Raw genomic sequence first — 22,428 nt, 5'->3', positions numbered from 1 at the left:
ACCTTGGGAAACAGTGCTGCATAATACACAGACTCGTAATTAGTATTTTAGAAGGAATTTCCACAAAGTCTATTACAAATCCTAAATCCGAATTACTCTTTTTCCTAGTATGTTTTGGGCCACAGGCTAGAATTATTTCTTCACGAGCCCTCATGCACGATGACTTTGGTCATGTCTAGATGACCAGAGTCACTTGTTGGAAATCTTTATTTTTAAAAAACTGACGTTTGCCAAAAATATTTATCTCACATGCCTCACAAAGGAAAACAGTTTCTTTGGGTGGGTCACAAATTTATTTTACTTCCAAAACGTGGTTTAAAGTGATAATGGATGTTTTTCCCTTTTGAAATTCCCTGTTATTTTGGAAATGCGTGTCACCTTAACAAACCAAGCCCCTTTTTGTTAGAGCCCTTCTTTTAAAATCAGACTTCTTGTACACAACAAAGAGCTGAGTAGTAACAAATAAGGACAGAAAAACGTGCTTTTCCGAACTCCTTTGAACCCTAACATTCATTTGCTAATCCGTACAGTTATAGATGTTTTAAATATTATATGATCTGCTCTAATTTCCCACTCCGGTGGGGAGGCACATTTGTCGTTTATCTAGTGGTGATTTTTAAAACATATCTATGTGGCTTTCCCTTCAACACATGAGCTGCAGGCTCCATTCAGCTGCACGTTGTGAAGACGCCTTCCTACGAGGTCTGCAGCTGGGAACACCCCTTGCAGGCCACGGCGCGTCATAAAACCGGCCAGGCGAGCGAGGGCGAGCCTCTGGGAGCTCTGCGGGCCGCGGGCCGGAGAGGACGTGCCACAGATCTCCCTCCCCCGGCAAAACCACGCCGCGGGCCTCGGCTCTGGCGCGGAACAATGGAAGCACCCAGGAGCCGGGCGGGTGCTGCTTCCTCCGCCTCGCTCGCCGCCCCGGCCGCCGCCACCTCCTTGGCCCGGCCCTTTCCCGCCTGCAACGTGTGGCGCTTCCTTTAGTGACCCCAGCTTTAACGGTCGCCTCCCTCCTTCTATTTTGTAAACGTATTTTTCCTCTCTCTCTCTCCCTTGGTTTCCAGAAGTGGTCTTCACGACTCATTGCCAGCGTAATGCTGAATTGCTGTCTCCTTGCGGGGGGTGGAGGGGTAGATTTCCTCCCGAAATCCAAATCTAGAAGGAAATACAGCCAATCCAGCACAACCTTTATTTATTTAACTATCACTACACTCTGCCGTGCTAAGGAAAAATAAAACCTGAAGCGCGTCGCTTGCCCTAAAAAACCTGCAAAACAACCAGGTCCTCTTTCATTTCCTTTCAACGCAGTTGTTTTAAAACTCTCCAGCGAACGCCTTCTGTGAAGATGTGCCCAGGCCGACGCAGCAAATCAGGGTTTTTATCTTAAGCCTCCTGGGACTGGGGAGAAAGTAGCAGGACGGGGAGCTTCCAGGGCACAAAGCAGCCCGACTGGAAGGGGACGCGGGCGGGCGGGCGGGCTCGCGGCCCCGAGTCGGGCCGCCAGGGGCGAAGGACTTAAATAGCGAGGGCTGAAGGGGGCGGCGGGCCCGCGCGTGACGATACTTTCCGAGGAAGGCTGGGGCTGCCGAGGAGTTTGCAGGTCGGCCTCACCCTCTCGTCCCCCCCAAGAGGAAAGAAAAAAAAAAAAAAGTTAAAGGGAGGCGGGGAGAGGAGCCACCCCGTTTCCTCCCCCGGATTCTGCGGAAGGGATGGGGCGGCGCGGCCGAGGAGAGGGCGCGGGATGAGCGGACCAATGGCAGTCAACAGGTCCAGGCCTCGGCTGGGCCGCGGGCCTGGCCTCCTCCCGCCGCCCCGGGCCCTCCCCGCCCCCGCGGCCCCGCAGCGCCAAGCACCCCGCCCGGCCTGGCCGCAGTCTCCTCGGCGAGGGCCCGGGTGGGGGCGGGGCGGGGGTTCCCCGGCGGAGAATCCTCCCGCGGGGCGAGCGGCGCAGGGGGAGGGGCTGCGAGTCCGGGAATGGAGGATTAGGAAGGGCTCCGGCTCGACACGAGCGCGGCCCGCGCGTGGCATCCTGGGTAAAAAGTGGCCGCGCCGCACCGGGAGAGAGCCGAGAGGAGCCGAGGTCAGAGGTCAGGGCCCTGGAGTCCGTCGCGCAGAGCCCCCACCCCCCACCCCCACGTGAACGCAGCGAGCGGGAGGAACCTTTTTGTTTTCCACCGCGCCAGCGTGCTCCCCTATTGACCGGCCTGCTAGAAAGAGAGGCGCTGAGTTGCGGCTCTGCTCAGCCTACCCCACCCCCCTCCCCCGCCAACACAGCCCAACTCTCCCCTTCCCCTCAACTCGTCCCAGCCCCCGGCATGGGGCTGGCAAGAACGCCGTAAATTTGCTTTAACAACAAGTGGGGGTGGTTGCATTTACTCCTCCCTCTCCTCTACCCCCCCCCTCGCCGCGGCTCTTGACACTACTACAAACCAGGACTATAAACATAAACATGTGTCACTGTAACAGGGCAGGTAATATACGCATTTTGAGGTGGGGTGGATGGGGGCTTGGTCGCCGCTTGGGGGACAGTAAAAAAAAAATGTTTCACGTGCTCGACGTCTTTGCCGCCCCCCCCCCCCACGCGGATCCATTTATATAGAATGAAGAGAGCGCTCAGTCACTTAGTCACACCGATCCACAAAAGCAGACTTGCCAATAAACAGTATCCCCAAAGCAAATATATTTAAATACCACCCCTCTCCTTCCTCAGCCACCGCTGCCATTTCTTCTACCCGCAAGCAGTAGCATAATAATCGAATCCCCTTTTCTTTTAAAATATTCATTTTAGGATAGCGATAGAGATCAACTTTAGACCTAAATCGAACACCACTCTTCCCATGGAACAGTACCTACTACACAGTCTTTGTGCCGAGATTCCTTTAAACAACAAGAAAAAGCTGTTTTAAAAATGAGTTCGAGACCCAATATGCAAAGGTTATTTCCTGGGCTGGGTCTTCATGCATTTTCCAACTTCTGCAAGTTGCCGCGCCAGGCGCAGTGCAGATTCGTCACCACAAGCCTTTATTATTTAGCCTATTTACATTGCATCTCAACTTTTCTCTCATTCTTAGTTCAACAACCCTACCCTACGACTTAAGATAGAGTAAAGTGAATCCCATTGCAAGCTTTTCGCTTGAAACCTAGGGAGAAACAAAATGTTCAGATGGGGAAGTGCTTCCCTTTGTTCTTTCATTGTTTCTCTACGAACTGGTGGATACAAGGACAAACACTTACCTTCTCTTCTTTTTCCTCCAAAAACCAGATGCTCCCATCAGCCTTAAAATACACAATCCACCTTGAAAGTAACTAGAAACATCGGGAGAGTTTGTATTCCATTCTTTTTCGCTCTCTCCCCTCTTTTAGCGTAGGATTAAGTTGCCGAGCACGTTGCTGCATGCTGTAGCCCCCCGCCTTAGTGAATCGGTCACGTTTAGGACCTTCTAAGTCCACCTAATTCTGCCAGTAGAATTGAGGGTACTGGATCTCTAAACTTTCAAAAGGGAAGGGGCCTGCAACTCTCCAGAAAACTTAGAAATACCCTGAAGTTTTGGGTTGGTTTTTTTTTTTTTTTTTTTTTTTTTTACGTTTGATTTTTGTACCACCTCACCAAATACTGTTTGCTTTAAAATAAAAACAAAATTTTTCTTCAAGGAAAGTATATTTTTGTTGTTGTTCGCCTTCTGCTCAGCAAAGCATTACTTAGTCCGAGTAAAGGGCAGATTTGTATAGGCATTAAACAGAATGAGTGCAGTTTCCATAATATGTCCTTTGCCACGTGTTTTCAAAAACCAAACACTACTACAGAGAAAAGAAGGAGATAAAAGTTTGAATCAAAATGTTGTGGAACAACTTTCGAGGAAGCATTTGTTTTGTGTGAAATTTACTAGTATGAAATTGTTCCCAGGATTTGAAAAACTACTATTTTCTAAGTTAACAGACTTTATTTTTACTCTATAATCACAAAATTAAAAGCCAAATTTTCTGCTTAGTAGTGTTTAGTGACCATCCTGATGGAGATGAGAGTTCCTAACTAGATTTAAATCTGATCAGGACGTGATTTGCTGATGTCATGAATATGAAATGATACATATCCATAAAATCAAACGTGATTTTTTTTTATCTCCCATTTTGTGTGTGTGTGTGTGTGTGTGTGTGTGTGTGTGTGTGTGTGTTCCCAGTAGCTGATAAGTGGAAGACAGCGCTTGGCTCCAGGGTTCCCAGGAGGATTTGGGCTGAAGCCAAGGGAACAGAACCAGAGGATTCCCTTTCCAGGGACCATCCCACTGCTTCCGTCTTATCTTCCTCTCCTTCTGGGTGCTCAAAATTTTAGTGTATCTTCAGCAGCCCCTAGGTAGGCCTCAACACTTAGTATAATCACTTGTTTCTCCGCATTTGGCTTTCGTGTAAAATAAACAAAAAACTTGGGTAACCCAAATAAATGTTGGTTTTTGTGATCTGTGTATTTAATAGGAGAAGATGAACTCTACACTGTGAGTTTGTCCCCTGTGTTTCAGCATCACTTGTGAAAGGTCCTTGTGTCTCATAGGAAAATATTGCAACAAAATAAGATAATTGGGGGGAAAGGCGGTTGCAGGAGGAAAAGTGGCTTTTCTTTGATAGCATTTAATTGGAATTAAAAGATTCTTAAGCTGTAAACATTCTTTATTTATTCAGCACACATAAGCAGGCATTGTTTTATCACCACCATAATTATGGTGTCCTTTAAACTGGCTGATAGCAGGAAAGATAAGGGAATGTGGCTGTAGATTCAAATCAGGTCTCACTCCTCCCCCCACCTTTCTTCCCTCCTCTTGTGAACCCCCCCCCCCATTCTTTCCTTGGTCACTAGGGTCCCCACAGCCCTAGAGATGAGAAAAGCAGGAAGATTGTGGCCTGGCCATTTCTTACATCATGGAAGTGATTTGTACCACACTCTAATTTAATGCAATCTGTAACCTCCTTGTCTCCTATGCTTACAAATGTGTTGTCTAGCTTGCAATATTCAGTATTGGTATCTGAAGAGTTGCCTAGTGCTCACCTGCATAGAATCTCATCCACTAGGGTCTCCAGCTCTACCTTTGTCTAGTTTAGAAAGCACACTCGTAGGGCTTTTTCAGAACAAAGCCTCACAAAACCCCTTTACCTCCAAGGATTTGCAAATTTATAAAGGCTGCATTGAATTCAAGATGGGTCAGGGGGCACAAAAAGGGTAGAAGGTCACTGCATTCTGATTATGGGTCAATAGACAACATGGCATATACTCTGTGTCCCAAACTTCTGTTAAAGACAGGGTTTTTTTAAACGTCTAAGAACAGAAGGATGGGCCCATTGGAAGACTTGCCCTGATATATTTGAATGGGATTTTAAAAAAGAAGGAGAAAAAGAAAAAGGAGTTTAAAGAAAATCTCCTAAATTATAGTTTATTCCTCATTTTAGCTAATTATTATTCTCCTCTTAGCATTTTCATCTCCCCAGAAGGAGAGAAAATGGGATGTCAGATAAGTTTAGCTAAAGAGCTGTTTAGACTATATTATTCTATATCTTCAACCTATTCAGCCATATGAGACTTTATTATTTTTGACTCATATTATATTATTATTATCATTATTATTAGACTTTAGTTAACAGTTTAGGAGATCTCTTTTCTTCTTCTAACCACTGTGCCTACATTGTTGGGCCCTTTGTGATATTTCTCCCTCTTTTCTGTCTGAATTCACTTTGAAAAAAATGTAGCCAGCAATCACTAAAACAAATGTATATGGTGCGGAGTTAGCCAGTGGTGGTCATGGTGTGTGTGATCCTCATTTAAATTATGTATGTATGGGTGAGAGCTTGGATGAAAAAAGGATTATTTTAATGCCCTTCAATACTTTAATTATATAACAGTAGTAGTGTAGAAATGCAAAAGTACTCTTAGGTTTTCCTTTAGATTTTCAAAGGAACTTTCCCCATTAGTAAACTACTTCCTGCAAATTGCTGTTGCATTTCCCAGCTAAGCATTTAAAAGACTGTGAATGCCTTGTGCATTACTTCGCTCCAGAGGAAAGAGGTCAGACTGAATTGCTATGGTATTTAAACATAAAATACAGTGAAAATAAATCAAAATAGAGCATCAGAAGGTGGATTTAGCACACTCATATGGGATAAGTAAAGACAAATATGTTCAGATCTTCACAGTCCATCACTTTAAAAACTGAAAGTGCTGATTTGTTTTTTTTACAATAAATGCAGAAATAAGTGGACATTAAGAATACACTTGAAACTGTATTTGCTACAGAGGATTTTTCTTTAGCAAGCAGCTTTGTTTTCAAAGCTAAAATACTTTTCAGGATAGGGTAGAACTTGTATTCCAACCTGAGTAAATGGTCACATTTCATTAACAAACTCAATGGGTATCACTTGCACATTGTGATAAATTCACAATTATCCTAGACTTACAGAGATGTGTGTGTGTACATATATGTATGTACATGTTCATTTGACCATATCTCCCCACATATGTACATATGTTAGAGAAACATAGAAGTTGATATATACTCTCTTAAAAAGAATTTGAATACAGTCCATCATCAGAATTGGGTTCATCTTTGATTGCAGAGGCAGCTGACATGGTCAACAAATTTATCAAAGAAACCCCCTGGCTTTTGAAGAATAGTACTTCATACATCTGGATCTGCACATCCAGGCAAACTAAGTAAATTATTGCATAACTTTAAGCATAATTGATAACAGATACCTTTAATTTTTCATCCCTATTCTTTTGGCCAGCTTTCGCATTAATAATCTAAGCCATAAATGTTGGTAGCTATTGATCGAAATCCCTGGTGTGCATGCAAATCCATCTTAAAGTCCCCTGCCTTTCATGTGTGAGCGCTCAGGGGCCTCTGCTGGGTCTTTTTATCGGGATCGACCCCCAATGTGCCTGGAGAAGACCCCGGATATGCAACGTGTGCTGATGACCATAAGAAAGCTGTCTGTCACATTCTGTGTGTGTGTGTGTGTGTGTGTGTGTGTGTGTGTGTGTGTGTGTGTGTGTGTGTGTGTGTATACACAAACACCAGTGCTAGAGCCTTAACACACACCAGGACGGGGAAGTTACAGGAACAAAAGGATGTATTAGACAAAAAGACAGATGTGTAATATGAGTATTTAAGATGTATAAATGTAAAGGCCTGTCTCTATGTACAGACACTTTCTAAGTAGTACATAGAGACACATCCCCCAAATCCCTTGTTCTTTACCTTTTAAAAACTGATTCCACAGATTATACCTTCGGTTTAAAAATAATACTCAATATTATACTAATTTCCCGAAGCATCTATATTTCCAGTTTTAAAGGTAGAGAGAAGGGACAGGAAGGTAAATTTGAAATGTTTACTAAAGCTGCTCCCATGTGCATGGGGACCTAAGAGGTGGGGGTGGATCTAAACAAGAATCAGGAACAACTAAAAGTACCTGCCCCCCACCCCCCACCCCAAAGATGCTGTAAGCCAACCTTTTTAAATGCCTCCTTAGAACCCCCACACATACATGTTTTTCTTTAAGTTTACTATTTCTTAGCTGTTTGGCTCTTTAATCTAAATCTTAGAGCTGGAGGAGGAGAATGGGCGGGGGTGGGTGGGATGGAGAGGGCTGGCACTATATAAGTGCATCAGGAGGAATTTTAAAACACTGACGTTGGCAATAGAAAGCTCTGGTCATTCGACTTTTAAAACAACAAACACCAGCATTTGCTTTTCCAGGAAACTTCGATTTCTGCTTAAAGCTTGTACATTTGGTCTCCCTGTGAAAGTGAAAGAGAAAAACTCGGTGTGGTAGAACCAGATGCAAAGAAAGCCAAGTCGGTGGATGGTCTTAGCTGTGACGAGGCATTGTTCATTGCTGCCTCTCGGTTACGTTTAAAGCCTGAAATATCACGAGATCCATTCAATGATCCTTCTCTCATTCAAGGGACAAAAATGTAATTTGCTGTAGCTCTGATTTCTTGGATGGAAATGCTAGCCTTAGATTTCAAAGGCAAGAACTAGACATCGCGGTTTGTACACACATTGATTAAGTTGAAGAGCGGCGATTACATCTCTGCTGAGAGCAACAGTAGTCCAGGGCTGACTTTTCAAATCCCAACCTCCTGAGTTACAGACTCTCTTAAATAGACTTCCTTAATTTCCGGATGTACTTCTTGAAATTCCCAATCTCTTCAAAATTCCTGGGAAAATTACAAGGAAGATGAGGGTGGGGGTGGGGAGCCATGGCCGAGAGACTTCATCTTGTCAAGCAAACTACCTTTTTGTATGTCTGATTTCTGTTTGTTTGGTTTTTGAAGATTTTTTTTTTCTTTTTTCCTTTTCTTCTTTTTTGAGTCATACCTGCTCCTGATGGCCAGATCTCAGCAGGGGAAACTGGAACTTTTGAATATGAAGAAAGAAATTATTGTGCATTTTTTCTTACAGGTTCAGAAATATCCGTTCATTCTTTAACCTCACAGATGTGTCTATTTTGGGAGGAAGGAGGAAATATGTAGATGCCTGGGCTGCATTTATGCTGTAGTTACAAATACGGGAGAAGATTTTGCCGAATTTGGCAAAGCAGCCAACCACCCATCTGAGATCCTGCAAATGCAAGTAGAAAGACCCTTCCTCTCAGTTGGCAATATTTTGGATATCCCTGAAAACGACAGCAAACCTTGCTAATGACCAAGAGACTGATATTCATCCAAAGTGATTTTTGTTAAAACATGCCTGGCTTTCACAGGGGGAAAATGGGACCTGAGGAAGATTCATCTAAACTACCAGCCAAACCATCACCAACCACTGAAATGGTCTGCACCATACATCAGCACTTTCTCTTCATTGTTTTTATGTAAAACTTCTGGAAGCACCTTGGGGAGCCTTCCATTTTCTTCCCTTTGCTGCAGAAGGACGTATCCCTGGAAATCTGACCTGTGCACGGGACCCTGGCTAAAACCTGTGCTGGACACTCTACAATGACCTCACCTCTACCTCAGGCTGGTTAATCGTGAAAAGTGTACTCATTTCTGGCTTATCTGTGCTTTGTTATGGGCCTGAAGAGAAACTACCTTCTCCCTGCCCCACTCCTCAGCAAAGAAGCGAAATCCAGTTGAATTGTTACATGTTCCTGAGGTGGAGCCTCGAACTGCTTTCTTGGTCAAATAACTTTGTTTCTGGTTGTAAAAGGGCATTGGGGGGTGGGGGGACTCGAGAGAAATTGCCAACGTAAGTCTGTACTGGGGTGGGTCACCTCGGGGTTTAACTTTGGAGCTCCCAGCCAGTCTCCTTCTCCACTCCCAGAAGGGAAATACCAGGCTTTTCTGGCACGTTTTCCCTTAAGCTTCATTTTCCAAAGGAAAAGGGGGTGGGGTATATCTATTTGAGCTTGATAATGTTTTTTAAATGCTTTCCTTTGAAACGATAATAGCTGTATCGGTAAAATGCAAATAAAGCAAAAATAGGCAGTATTTCTTTAAAGGGGAATATACGGTGCTTTTTTTTTTTTTTTTTTTTTTTTTTTTTTTTTTTTTTGCGTACATACACTGCTTCTGATGAAGTCTGTGAGTCAGGCTGTTTCTGAGCTCCGATAGTTTAATGGAAAGATTTATATACCGGCTGTATTATTTACTTTGGGAGGGGAGGTGGCAGTATAAGGGTATGCTAATTAGTAGGAGATTTTGGGGGGAAGGGGTGGAATATCAATTTTTATTGCATCACCTGTCAGGAGTGTCCAATCAGCGTTGGCTTTAGGGGAATTAATTGATGAAGGTGTCTCCGGACGAGCTCACTTCGCTCTGTCATTTTATTTGTAGCTAAAGCAGCGGCGGGAATAGCAGCTGCATTTCTTTTCTCTTTCTCCCTTCACATTCCATTATCATAGTGCTCCAATGGAGAAGGAAGGAGTAGCGGGGCCCAGGTACTGATCCGCATCGAGGACTCAGACCAACACACTGGCAGATCTGAAACCGGATGGTCTTTTCCCTCTTTTTTAAAAAAACGAAAACCAAAAAAAAGCGAGAATCAAGTCAGTGTAATTTCATGGGGTTTTTCTCCCCCCCAGTAATTCGCCTAGAGTTTGGCACTCCCTTCGCCGGGAATAACAGTCTTTGTTATTTTATTAGCAGGATGCCTTGAGACACACGCAGCATCTGGCGGAGGATTAACATACATACATGTGTATGTATGCGTCACGTATATATTTACTGCAAATGGTGGGGATCATTTAGTACCCGAGATGGGAGACCTGAAGTCAGGTTTCGAAGAGGTGGATGGCGTGAGGCTCGGCTACCTCATCATTAAAGGAAAGCAAATGTTTGCTCTCTCCCAAGTCTTCACAGATCTGCTGAAAAACATCCCGAGGACGACCGTGCACAAGCGCATGGATCATCTGAAAGTGAAAAAGCACCACTGCGATCTGGAGGAGTTGCGGAAACTCAAAGCAATCAACAGTATCGCCTTCCACGCGGCCAAATGCACGCTCATCTCCCGGGAAGACGTAGAAGCGCTCTACACCTCCTGCAAAACCGAGCGTGTGCTCAAGACCAAGCGGAGGAGGGTCGGTCGGGCCCTGGCCACAAAGGCGCCGCCGCCAGAGCGCGCCGCCGCCGCCAGCCCCCGCCCGGCTTTTTGGAAGGACAAGCACCAACTTTGGCGGGGCCTGAGCGGAGCCGCGCGGCCCCTGCCAATCAGCGCGCAGTCCCAGCGTCCGGGCGCCGCCGCCGCGCGCCCCGCCGCCCATCTACCTCAGATTTTTAGCAAATACCCGGGCTCGCACTACCCGGAGATCGTTCGCTCGCCTTGCAAACCCTCTTTAAACTATGAAACTGCCCCGCTCCAGGGAAACTACGTCGCCTTCCACTCGGACCCCGCTTATTTTCGGAGCCTGCTGTGCAGCAAGCACCCGGCTGCAGCCGCCGCCGCCGCCGCCGCTGCTGCTGCCGCCGCCGCCGCCGCCGCCTACTACCAGGCGGCCGGGCCCCAGCCCAAGGCGGCGACCGGCGCGGGAGGCCCGGTGAGCCTGACCTACCGCTGCAAGCGCAAGCGCGGGGGCGCCAAGAACTGCCTGCTCGCGCCCCACGCTGGCGCCCGGCGCCTGCTGCTGCTGCCCAGGTCCTACAAAGCCAAGGCGGCGGCGGCAGCAGCGGCGGCGGCTGCGGCGGCGGCAGCGGCCGCCGGGGCCACTTGCTTGGAGAGGTTTCATCTGGTCAACAGCTTCTGCCCGCCTCCCCACCACCACCATCACCATCACCACCATCACCATCACCATCACCACCGGGCCCAGCAGCCAACGCCGAGTCACCACCCCCCTCACCACCACCGGCCGCAGCCCCATCTAGGAAGCTTTCCCGAGAGTTGTAGCAGCGACTCCGAGTCCAGCTCCTACTCCGACCATGCAGCCAATGACTCGGATTTTGGCTCTAGTTTGTCCAGCTCCAGCAACTCGGTGTCCTCAGAGGAAGAGGAGGAGGAAGGAGAGGAGGAGGAAGAAGAGGAGGAGGAAGAGGGGGGCAGCGGGGCCTCTGATTCCAGTGAAATCAGCTCCGAGGAGGAGGACTCGTCCACCGAGTCAGACTCCAGCTCCGGGTCCAGCCAAGTGTCAGTGCAGAGCATCCGTTTCAGGCGCACCAGCTTCTGCAAGCCTCCAAGCGTGCAGGCGCAGGCCAACTTCTTGTACCATCTGGCCTCCGCCGCCGCTGCAACCAAACCCGCTGCTTTCGAGGATGCCGGCCGACTTCCCGACCTCAAGAGTAGTGTCAAAGCGGAGTCGCCAGAGGAGTGGAATCTGCAGAGCTGGGCTCCCAAAGGGGCTCCGGTGTACTGCCCGGCCAGCATGGGGAGTTGTTTTCCAGAGATAAGAAACGATAGGGTATCTGAGATTACATTCCCACACTCTGAAATTTCCAGTACTGTAAAGAGAACTGACCTGACAATTAACTGCCTGGCAGAGGGGGCCTCTTCACCTAGCCCAAAGACAAACAATGTATTTCCACAACAAAGAATACTCCGAGAGGTTAGGAAATGCCTACAAGCAACTCCTACTACACACTGTGCAGAAAACAGCACAATAGCTGCTAGGTTCTTAAATAATGATTCTTGTGGAACAACAGCAAATTCAGGAAAAGATTCCAAAATCCCTCATTGTCCTGGATTTGCTACGGATTTGCCCTCTTCTCAAACTGATCCTGGAGTGGATGCAGCAGCAGCAACAGCAGCAGCAGCAACAACTAAAGCTGAGACTCTCTGCACTGACACAGGCGACAAGACATTGCCATTTCTGCACAATATTAAAATCAAAGTAGAAGACAGTAGTGCTAATGAAGAGTATGAACCTGATCTTATTACAAATCAGCTCAAGCGGGAGTGCAATGATACAGAGGGTGAGTTTTATAGTCTGACTGAGAAGAAAGAGGAGGACACCTTGTTACCCACAGCCAAGGAAGGTTTTGCATGCCCTGAGAAAGAAACGCCTTCCTTAAATCCACTGGCTCAGAGTCAGGGCCTTTCATGCACTTTAGGATCTCCAAAACCTGAGGATGGGGAATATAAATTTGGTGCCAGGGTGAGAAAAAATTACCGGACACTAGTACTGGGCAAACGACCAGTCCTTCAGACACCTCCAGTCAAACCAAATTTGAAATCAGCTAGAAGCCCTCGTCCTACAGGTAAAACTGAGACACATGAAGGAACACTGGATGACTTTACAGTTTTAAACAGACGCAAAAAGGTAGCCAGCAATGTAGCATCAGCAGTGAAAAGGCCATTTAATTTCATGGCAAATTTTCCTTGTCCACCTTCACTCATTATTGGGAAGGATGGGGATTTGTGGCCAGCGTATTCCTTAAACACCACTAAGGATTCCCAACCTCCTCACAAGGCCCATCCTATATGGAAATGGCAGCTGGGCGGTCCTGCAATACCTCTTCCACCTAGTCACAAATTCAGGAAATTTAATTCATAAAAAAATGTTTTGGAAGATATTTTCTTGAACCATGTTACCTTCCTTTTGTTGTAAACTGCACAGGATGGCTTGTACCAAGTCCATTAATGGTGTTACACCCCTTTTGGAGTCCTGGTTTATCGCATTTTGAAGACAGAAATCGGATTACTTTTTTTTCCCATTGCGGGGTTTTTTTTTTTTTTTTTTTTGGGTGGGGGAGGGGTGGAAGAAGGGTTGGTTTACATACCACAGACTACTTCAGGCTAAAGACTCAAGTACAACTCAGTTATTATGGTAGAGCTGGAACACTTTACTGTTTCAATGCTATTAATGCACCGGTACCTCAATTCAACTGCTACAAATAAATGTCAAAAGGTTGAATAATAAATATTACAATGAGCCATTAAGTTTATGCACTAGATTTCAGACCTGAAAGTGTAACTGGTATTCAGTGAAAGTTTGTTAGGTTACATGGTTACACAATGAGGTAGCAAGAAGTTTCTGTGAGCCCAAATGTAATTTTCTGGAGCTCTTATTTGTGGGGTGTCTTTTTTTTAAACCCTCATTCCCTTTCCAAGAGTAGTTGCACTTAACTTTTCTTTCTTTCTTTCTTTCTTTCTTTCTTTCTTTCTTTCTTTCTTTCTTTTTTTAATAGAAAGATTGGGGTATGAGTCCTGATTGGATGCTGATTTAAAAGCTGCCTCTTGTATGAGAAGTAAAAGAAATATGTTTTTTTTTTTTTTTTTTTTAAGGATGTGCTTTTTTTTAAACCTTTACAGTCACTCCTTGCAATTGGAAAAGTCCCTTCTGTGTTCTCACCCAAACATTTAAAATAGGATGACTCTTATTCTGCTCCTGCTTATCTTCTGATCTGAAGATAACTCTTCAAGCTTTCAAAACAATTAAAATATTTCTCCTAATAGCAGGATGTCTAATGTCTAAATCATCATAGTGACCAAGCAGTAAATACAACCAAGAAAAAGAAAAAGAGTCATAACACCCCAAGTGAAAAATAACTAATTTCAGGGCATTTTGGTATCAGAACTCAGGCACTTGGATTTTATTACCTTATGCTTTTTTCTGCATCTCTCTAAACTTCTGTTTCAGGCCATCCTGTGTATAGAACAGGAGAGTTTCTACTGCAAGTGACAATCAGAGGTGACTATCTATATTTGCACTTAAAATCAAAGTAGTTCCACATGCAAATGGTCTACCCCTTGGTAAGGCCATGCTGGTGTACTGTGTTGTAAAGATGAGAGCAGTAAATCAAAATTATGGAAATTTGCACTGTTGAAAAGCATGCTTTAGCTTTATTTTCAATTAAAAACACTGTTTAAAATTCCTGGTTCCATACATTTCTACTTATTCCAGATTGAAGAAGGGTTAACAAGAATGAATGGCTTTGTTGACATTTTCACTTGTAATGTTTTTGCCTGAAAGAAATGCATTTATTGGGTGCAGTGTTTTGTGGCAATACTTTGTGATGAGACCAATCAGGTTCTGGGCATAACACTGGCAGATTTCCTCTCAAATAACAGAAAAACTTTTCAAACTTGTTACAGACAAACTACTAAAAGTTTCATATTTAAGAAAGTAAAACAAAGATCAGTTATTTTAATGAAAGTTGAATCTAGTAATTCTTGGGTCACCAAATTATGTATCTTAGATCCTTGTTATCTTTAGTCTAAGAGGTTGCATCTATAGACCATAAATCACAAAGAAAAAAAAAACCACCAATGAAATGTTTACTGTGTGAATTTAAATCATTATTTCTCATGGAAATTCAGCTATTTATTTACCTTAACCTTTTAATTCCTACCCCCTGTGATATTTTTCTTTTGTCTATAAATGTTTCAGATAGTTCTGGATGGTCTCAGACCTAATTGCTGTGTATGATCTGTGGTTTTCCTCCTGTTGTAAAGGACAGAGGCTGAGAATACCTGCATCCAAATACATTTGGATGGAGTGAACAGATGCTTTGAACTGCCTCCCTTCCTTTCCTTCTTGAATGTTGCCAGATGTAGACTCACTGGATTTTTTTTTTAAGCTGGAATCATAGATATGGTCAAAGCAAAAATTGGGGGATGTTATTCTTGAATTCATGTTTGTATATATTTCCAAAGACTAGTCCATAGTCTCAATGAAAAGTCCCAGAAATCTGAACAACTGGCTTCTGAACTTGAGTCCTTTCCTCTTTGGAAGGCAATGCAGAATTTAAGACAGTGAGTTGTCTTTATAAAGAAAAAAAAAAAAAAAACCAAAAAACAAAAGCAAAACGTTCTGTAAAAAGTATGACATCCACACAGGGGAAGTATGTAATTTCCACTCTTTAATTAGTGACAAGATGAGAAAGTTCAAGGACAGAGACTACTGCATTAGACGAGGACTTTCCATGGTGGCTACAGACTGTTACCAAATTATAAACTAAGAATCTATTTTAAGTCTACAGATCTTCAGTGTGGAAGTCTGTAAGATGGAATAAACACAAATTAAGACAAATATCCCATAGAATTTTGGACAAAATATGAGGCTCCAGCTTGGACATTTGGTCCCCAATCCTCAGAGTATCAATAGGTTCAGCTTCTAGGAGCTGCTAATGAGCAGAGTGGGGGCCGAGGCATACCAGAGTGATACCATCAAGAGGAAAGATGCTGAGTAGTCAACATACATTTTATCCCACAGTATTCTTGTAAGACATCAGCCACAGCAAACCCTGAGTTGGGGGTTTCTGTCAGTAAAGAGCACCACATAGTAAGTCTTAGTGTGCAAATATAAGGTATTCTTTCAATTCCTAGTAGCTCTCAGCTGTTTTCCCATCCTGCTGTGGGAATTAGTCCCAGAACAGTTTATTTTATTTGGGTTGTTTTATGATTAAAGACAATTTCTAGGTCTTTCTCAGCTGCTATAAATGTCACATTTGTTCAAAAGTTAAGCCTTACTGAGAGGAAAAACAAAAGTTACCTCCATTGACAGGTTGAATTTTTACATTTAAGTATTTTCAGGGAATAGGTTTGTTCTTTTAAATCCTATCAGGCTCTAGGGCCACTGATTCCTGTGTCTAAATTAGCTCCACAGACATGGGGGAAGTGTAAGAGAAATTTCTTCCTCTGCCTTTTTGGTGAAACAAACTTATTCCTGGTAATTTCCTGATAAGCCTGTGAAGTGAAGACTTAATTATTTTTTAAAGAGAAGTGTGTACTTTCTTCCCCAGTCAGGTTATCTGTCTTTATAGAAAATACCCTACCCACTAACTATTTACTTTTTAGAATGGGTGTTCCTTTCTATTGCCTTACTTGATTACAGTGGAGTAATCTCAATAATGGTTGTTTATTTGAAAACCAACAACAAGGAGCCCCCACTAAACAGCAATAACACAAACTAGATGGGCTGGTGTGTGGATTTTTATCTTATTTGTGTCTGGATGACTTTCAGTGGTCTAGAAATTCCTCAAAGTTCTTAGCTAACAAGAATTAGGCTGGAAATTTCTACTGATTATGAGAATGGGAGTTTTGTTTGCACACAGGAAAAGATGTAGGTGAAAGTAATTCTTCGAAAGCATTGTTTTCTCTTTCAAAGAAAACAAAATACTCCACGGTGAAATTTTTCTTCAAAAAATTTGTTTTTTCAAAAAAAAATCAGCACCTATAAGGAAGAAAGAAGGAAGGAAGGAAGGAAGGAAGGAAGGAAGGAAGGAAGGAAGGAAGGAAGGAAGGAAATGTGACTTTTGCTTCACCTTGAAAACATCTTCGTGCTGAAAAGGGTATGTGGAGGAAGGAATTTCCCAGGGCCAAAATAGGAAGGAGAAAAAAAATTAAGGCTCCCTATCAGCTAAACTCAGTATATTGGCAAGGATCTACTTTCAGGAGTCCTCCCTGTCACCTCTGTTAGCCCTGGGATTCTCCTTTTCCCAGTGAGGAACAACCACCTTCCCTCTGGCTTGGGTTATGGTTTGCTCCCTAGGCCAAAGGGCATTCTGCAAACTAGCCTGGGGGTTGGGTACGTAAGTCATATCCAGGAGGTGGGGGAGGGCCGCATTTTACCTGTTTGGCAGGCCCTCTTTTGCTTTAAAAAAACGGAGAAGAGGAAGGGGGAGGCAGCTATCAGTCTTTGCCCAAGCCCTAGGCCCCTGCTACTCTAGCTCCTTTTCAAACTGTGGAGGCCTCACAAGCTTCTACTTTAAAAGGCCTGAGATGTTTTGCATGAAGCCCTCACAATAGGGGTTGAGGGAATTGACAGTTTCAAAAACAAGGCCTTCAGTCCTTTCCAGCTGCCGGGCCTGCTCTCCCGCACCAACTCCTGGTTCCTCTCTGCTGGTGGCGTCCTCGGCTGCAGCACAGCCTCCCTTCCAGCCTTCAAGCCCGCGCTCAGGCCGGCCCCACCCCGCCCCCAGGCTGTGTTTGTAAACAGGGGTCAGTGGCCAGGGGCTGCTGGCGCGGGCTTCAGGCCTACCGGCCTGGGAGGGAAGACCAGGGACTACTATGGAGCCGACCAAAGGCTGCAGGCAAAGGGCTGAGGGGCTTTCCAGGGTTGCTTTCCGCAGCCACCGAGCTCTGGGCACTTCAACTGACCCAGAGCATCCCTGGGTGCTTCGACCAGGGCCACCATCATGACCAAATAGATGTTTAAGTGCCGCCATTTTGCATGGTGGCAAACAAATTTCTTTGTGACTTTTTTTTTTCCGCCCAGATCTTGCTCTCCTCTGATCCTGTGACGATTTCGCTCCTCCAGGCAGAAGAGCCTGCACCCCAGCTCGTCCTGCGCAGCCTCCAGTCCCAGCGGCCATAAGGCCGAGAGCAGAGGGCAGCTAGGCGCGTCGGCCACCTAGGGCCTTCTCCCCATCAGAGACTGGACTGCTTCCCCTCAGGTTGCACTTCTTTTGTGTGTTCTGAAGTCCTCGCCCATCACTGCACTTGCCGTCCTGTATTTCTCACCTTCTTGCCCAGGTCTCATTCCTCCTCCCCAGGCAGGAGGGACCCAGCTCTTTGCATTTTGCTTAGCGGATTCCGAGGCCTCCAAAATGCGCTTGTGAGAGGCAAGTGGCAAAGGGACTGGGCCAGCATGGCTGCGATTTCCTCCTGGGAAGAGGCTCAGGAGCAGAGAGGCCTAGCGTGTGGGGAGGGAGCGCGCTAGTCAGGCCCTGTGCAACTCCTAGCGTGGGAGTAACCTGAGGCAAGGCCTGCTTGCTTTGGCTCCGTGGTTCCCATCCCTTGGAACTTCGTTCAGTACATCTGCAAGTGGAATGATGACCTGGAAACGGGAAACGTGAGACAGTGACCTGGAAAACCACCCTCGGCTGGGAGGTTGGAGTGCAGCAATGCAAACAAAGCTGCTACTGGAGAAGAGGGGAAACAGAGGTGCTCCGCGCATAGGTCACAGGAAAGTGCAACAAGCTTGTTTTCCCGGGTGTTTAAAATGCAGCCCCAGTTGTAAAGTGTGTGAAATTACGCACTGGTCTCTTAAAGAGTGCCTAATTTATAGTAAATAGCAAGGTCTTTGTAAATGGCTTTATTATGTTGTTTCTTGTTAATTGTTGAGAAAATCCCCATTGTTGAGTGTGAAAGGCTTTATGAGCTAACCTGGTCCTTGGCGCAATCAGAGGGCAGTAAATGGCTGCTCGACCTCCAAGGCCTCATGCGAAAGAGTACTGCGGGGACTTCTAGAGGTGCTTCCTCGGCCAGGAAAGAAAGTGACAAGACTGTCCCGCTTTTAATTAATGAGAGAGCGTGTTTTGAACTCGCAAGCACCCAAGACCAGCTGGCTGGGTGAGACAGGGGGAGAACCTGGCTAGCCAGGGATACCCAGGGCTGGGGGAAGGCCGGGGCCGAGCCTGGGCTCCCCTCCCCGGTCACAGCCCGTAGGGGGTCGTGCCTCGACCGTAGGCTAGCGAGCTCGGGGCGCTGATTGGAGCCTCGCTGTGAGGCCTTGGATCCGGGCTTTGTCTCTAGTTCTTCTCCAGCCGAATGGAGCGAGAGCCCCGGACCGGTCCGCCTCTGTGGCAGAACCTCTCCAAAATGCCTGCCTGGCTGGGGAACTGGAGGGTCTTCAGGCTGAGCAGGCTCCAGGGACGGCTCCAGGCCCCTGCCTGGGCCTCCTTGTCTTTTGTTTAAAGAGCTCTCTCCTTCCCTCCCTCTTTTTCTCTCTTATGCGCGGTGACACACACAGTCTCTTCATTAGAAACCTGCAAGGGATTCAGAAAATGAGAGAAGTGAGGAGAGAGTTTGGTTCTGTTTGTTTAACACGGAAAATAATTATTCTTTAAGATGAAATGTTCCTATCTTCTCTTCCGGTCACCTCCCAGTCCCTGTCCAGCCAGTAAGGATCAAGGACCTGAATGGGCAAAACCAGACAGGCGCTGGCTTCATGTCTAGAAATTTGAGGATAGAATCCCACGGGTCCTGCAAGCCCTGAAAGGGCAGAGGGGCAGGCAGACAGCGCCTCCAGGGCTCGGTCCCGTGGCCTTTCCAGGGCCTTAGGACCTGGTGGGTCCAAGGGAAAAGCAGCTGCCGCCTGTCTTGCAATCTTTCCCTCTGACACTACAGCTAGAAAAAAGTGAATTTCTCCTTGAGTCTACAGGGGTGGCAGAAAACCTGGCTTGGGTGGACTGTAAGCTGATGCAAATCACAGGGAAATGTTAATTCCAGCGAGGGAGAAAACCTGTATTCAGCTATCTTCCTTTCCCTTCTTAGATGGCCCTCTGCTTGCGCACTCTCGCTCTCACCAAATTAGCTATTACGTGAAATCCCCCTGGGTTTAGAGCACTTGTTTCGCGGATTGGCGTACAACCCATATTAACTATGCACTTTCTGCTATTCCTCTTGTGACTGTCCCTGCTTCTTCCTTCTTTGCGGAGAGTATGATGCATTTTATTTTAGTCAATCGATGCGCACAAATACTGGGATAACACAACCCACACATCTGCGGTGGAGGCTGTTTTCAAAATTGAGTTTAGGGATCAATACTAAGTCGGAATGCTCCAAATTGCATGAATTCACCAAATTCAAGCCTTGGGCTCCCAAGCCCTTTTCCTGAGTAATTAACACACTCGCGGGTTATAGCTGTGCGTCTACACTTCCTGCCTCTCTCAAAACAGGATGTTTTCCTCCTGTGTGTCCAGCTTTACCTAAAGATCACTTGGTTTGCTTTGAAAAACACGACCCCCAAACTTGTGGTGCCAAACCCTGTCACCACCTTTCACGCCGATCTCCTCACCTTATTTTTCTAAGACCTAACAGTAGCACTTAGAAGTGGGCTAGCAGAGGCTCCACAAACCTTTGCACAATTTAATATTTCACTCGTGAGGGAGCAGCCAACACTTGGCTCCCAGGATTTCTAGATCTGTGGTGTTAGAGTCATAACACATGCCAAGCAATACTTTTTGTTTGTTTGGCCTGGACCATAGCTACATAGACTGGTGTCTTACTTGGGGGTGGGGGTGGACAGCAGTTGCCCCCCACCCTGTTGCAATGGAACAGTGGGTTTATAACCAGACATGGGTGGCTTCTGAACAAGAATTAGGAGAGCTTGCTGCCCATAAGGACTGTGTGTGTGTGTGTGTGTGTGTGTGTGTGTGTGTGTGTGTGTGTGTGTTTGCACAAACATGTAGTCTGGAAGAAGAACCTAAGTGAAACAACCAAAGAATCTAGGTTTTTAGTGGATTAGAATATCCCAGTTTTGAAGCTCATGTCCCAGTCTTCCTTCAGGTTAAGTGTCTGGAACAAGACAGAAGACTCTTGTTCTGTCACGGAAGGGACAGGGAGTGGAAAGCTTTAAGGTTCTCCAAAAGAATCCACTCTTCTAATTGGTGCTATCCAGATGTCTGTGTTTGACCCTTTTGGATAAAGACTTAACAGTCAGTAGACTTAGACCTTAAAATAGTAGCAGCTTAGCAAGGAGTTCACAGATCCGAAGCTGGGACAGAAAAGAGGGAAACAACCATTTGTGTGGATGCCATCCTCTTGTCCAAGATGACAAACCAACCAATTAGTCAGAACTCTCCTGGAGAGTTACTGAAGCCTGTGGAGGCCCTGGAAGGCTGGAAGAGAATGCTCATCCTTAGTGCGGGCCTCCTTTATGTTATCTCCTGGAAAAAAACACAATGCCTGTGCTAAGTGATGGTCAGTGGTGAGGCACAGAGTGAAAGAGGGACTGTGCCAAACTTAGCAGCCACCTTGCCCCTCTCCTGTGAAAGTTAGAGATCACACAAATGCATGGTAGTTCTTCAGGCTCCAGCTTGCTCAGGGGCTGGAAGGGGAAAGTCGTCAAGCTCTGAAACACCCTGGAAGGGCCTGGACTCCTGGATCTTCCAGGAAGAGAAGCATGATTCACACTCATCCTCCTCAAGTCCCCTGTTTCCCCTCCCTGCAGATGAATACCCTGATTGTCAGTAGGGCAAATGTCAAAGTGTAGTTTTCTTCCTCTGTATTGGGTCCAAATATACAGTCCTAAGGAAGGTTAAACTTTCAGATTTTTTTTTTCATTACCATACCTATTTGAATTAAAAACTGCACATTATAGTAGGAATGGCCATGGGCAGGCTTATTCACCCTTTCCCTGTCTGCCTTCCCTTTTTTTTTTTTTTCTCTTCTACCCTCTTAGCTTCCCCCACCCTTTCCCCTACCTAATCCTCACACTCAGGTGGAGATCTTTCTCCTGGGGTGGAAAGAGAGGAAGAACCCAAGTTGAGAGAGGCAGTATGGAAGCTGTGGTCACTGCTGTGCTTTCTTGCTAGGGTGAAGGACCAGAGTATCCCAACCAACCCCTTGGCCCTCAAAGGCTGAGATACTCTGCTTTGAGTATCAGAAACAGCATGTATTCCAAACCCAAAGTGTTCCTTTCCATAAGCACGGGAAAGCTATGGGCCAAACACAGAGTGCACTGCCAGATGCATATAGACAGAGGTGCTTTGAATTGTGTTCCAAATGTTACATATCATGTGGCAAATTGGCCTTCAGAAAGCCAAATTTATTTTTTCCTGTTAATAATAAAAGACTTCTTAAACAAGCTTAAAGTATGTGATTGAGAATTAAGAGTGTACATCTTTACGGCTAGAGTGTTTCTTATCTGATTTTTAAAAGAGGACAAGTACACTTTTTTTATATAAGGAAGTTTTTTTTGTTGTTGTTTTTAAGTAAAAGAGTTTGGTTAACATTAAAATTGTTCAATGGTTCTGCTGTTCACATGCTTTTAAGAAAATAATAAAAATATTTAAATCCTTTAAAAATCCTTTACATTTTTAATGGATCGTGAATTTTTAAAAAGCAAACTAGGAAATTAGTCATATACTCTTACCATCTTCTTGATAAAAATTGTCTACGAAACGTCCACTTTCCCTAAACTATCTTAAACATTTCAACCTGTGTTTGCAGTTGTAATATGAGATTTTAGTGAAATACAAGGGAAACAACTCATTTTGTGGAACTTACATGGGGAGGAAATACTACTTATTTTGCAGGTGGGTTACCAGGGTTTCTAAAATCTTGT

The 22,428-nt window shown here is 45.3% G+C and overlaps 2 protein-coding genes across 7 annotated transcripts; both read left to right on the top strand.

Moving 5' to 3' along the window:
- Window positions 1–1,366: 1,366 nt before the first annotated feature.
- LOC143443373 (uncharacterized) lies at window positions 1,367–9,494 on the top strand. Its single transcript, XM_076939545.1, has 2 exons — window positions 1,367–2,083; window positions 8,454–9,494. The coding sequence occupies exons 1-2, from the start codon at window positions 1,745–1,747 to the stop codon at window positions 8,478–8,480; spliced, it is 366 nt and encodes a 121-aa protein (XP_076795660.1). The 5' UTR covers window positions 1,367–1,744; the 3' UTR covers window positions 8,481–9,494.
- Window positions 9,495–9,525: 31 nt separating this feature from the next.
- Window positions 9,526–22,175, top strand: Skida1 (SKI/DACH domain containing 1). Of its 6 annotated transcripts, XM_076939542.1 has the most exons (3): window positions 9,528–12,673; window positions 14,056–14,106; window positions 17,635–22,173. In XM_076939542.1, exons 1-3 carry the CDS (start codon window positions 10,246–10,248, stop codon window positions 17,649–17,651), a joined length of 2,496 nt encoding a protein of 831 aa, XP_076795657.1. In that variant the 5' UTR covers window positions 9,528–10,245; the 3' UTR covers window positions 17,652–22,173. The 6 variants fall into 6 exon arrangements, 5 of the variants coding, with proteins under 5 accessions (XP_076795659.1, XP_076795657.1, XP_076795658.1 ...); XM_076939544.1 differs by lacking the exon at window positions 14,056–14,106 and having other exon boundaries at window positions 9,526–12,388; window positions 17,635–22,175; XM_076939543.1 differs by lacking the exon at window positions 14,056–14,106.
- Window positions 22,176–22,428: the final 253 nt, after the last annotated feature.

Source organism: Arvicanthis niloticus, chromosome 8, assembly GCF_011762505.2.
Source record: "Arvicanthis niloticus isolate mArvNil1 chromosome 8, mArvNil1.pat.X, whole genome shotgun sequence".
Lineage (NCBI taxonomy): Eukaryota > Metazoa > Chordata > Mammalia > Rodentia > Muridae > Arvicanthis > Arvicanthis niloticus.
The sequence above is the reverse complement of the archived record's forward strand: the minus strand, read 5'-3'. Positions and strand labels throughout refer to the sequence as shown.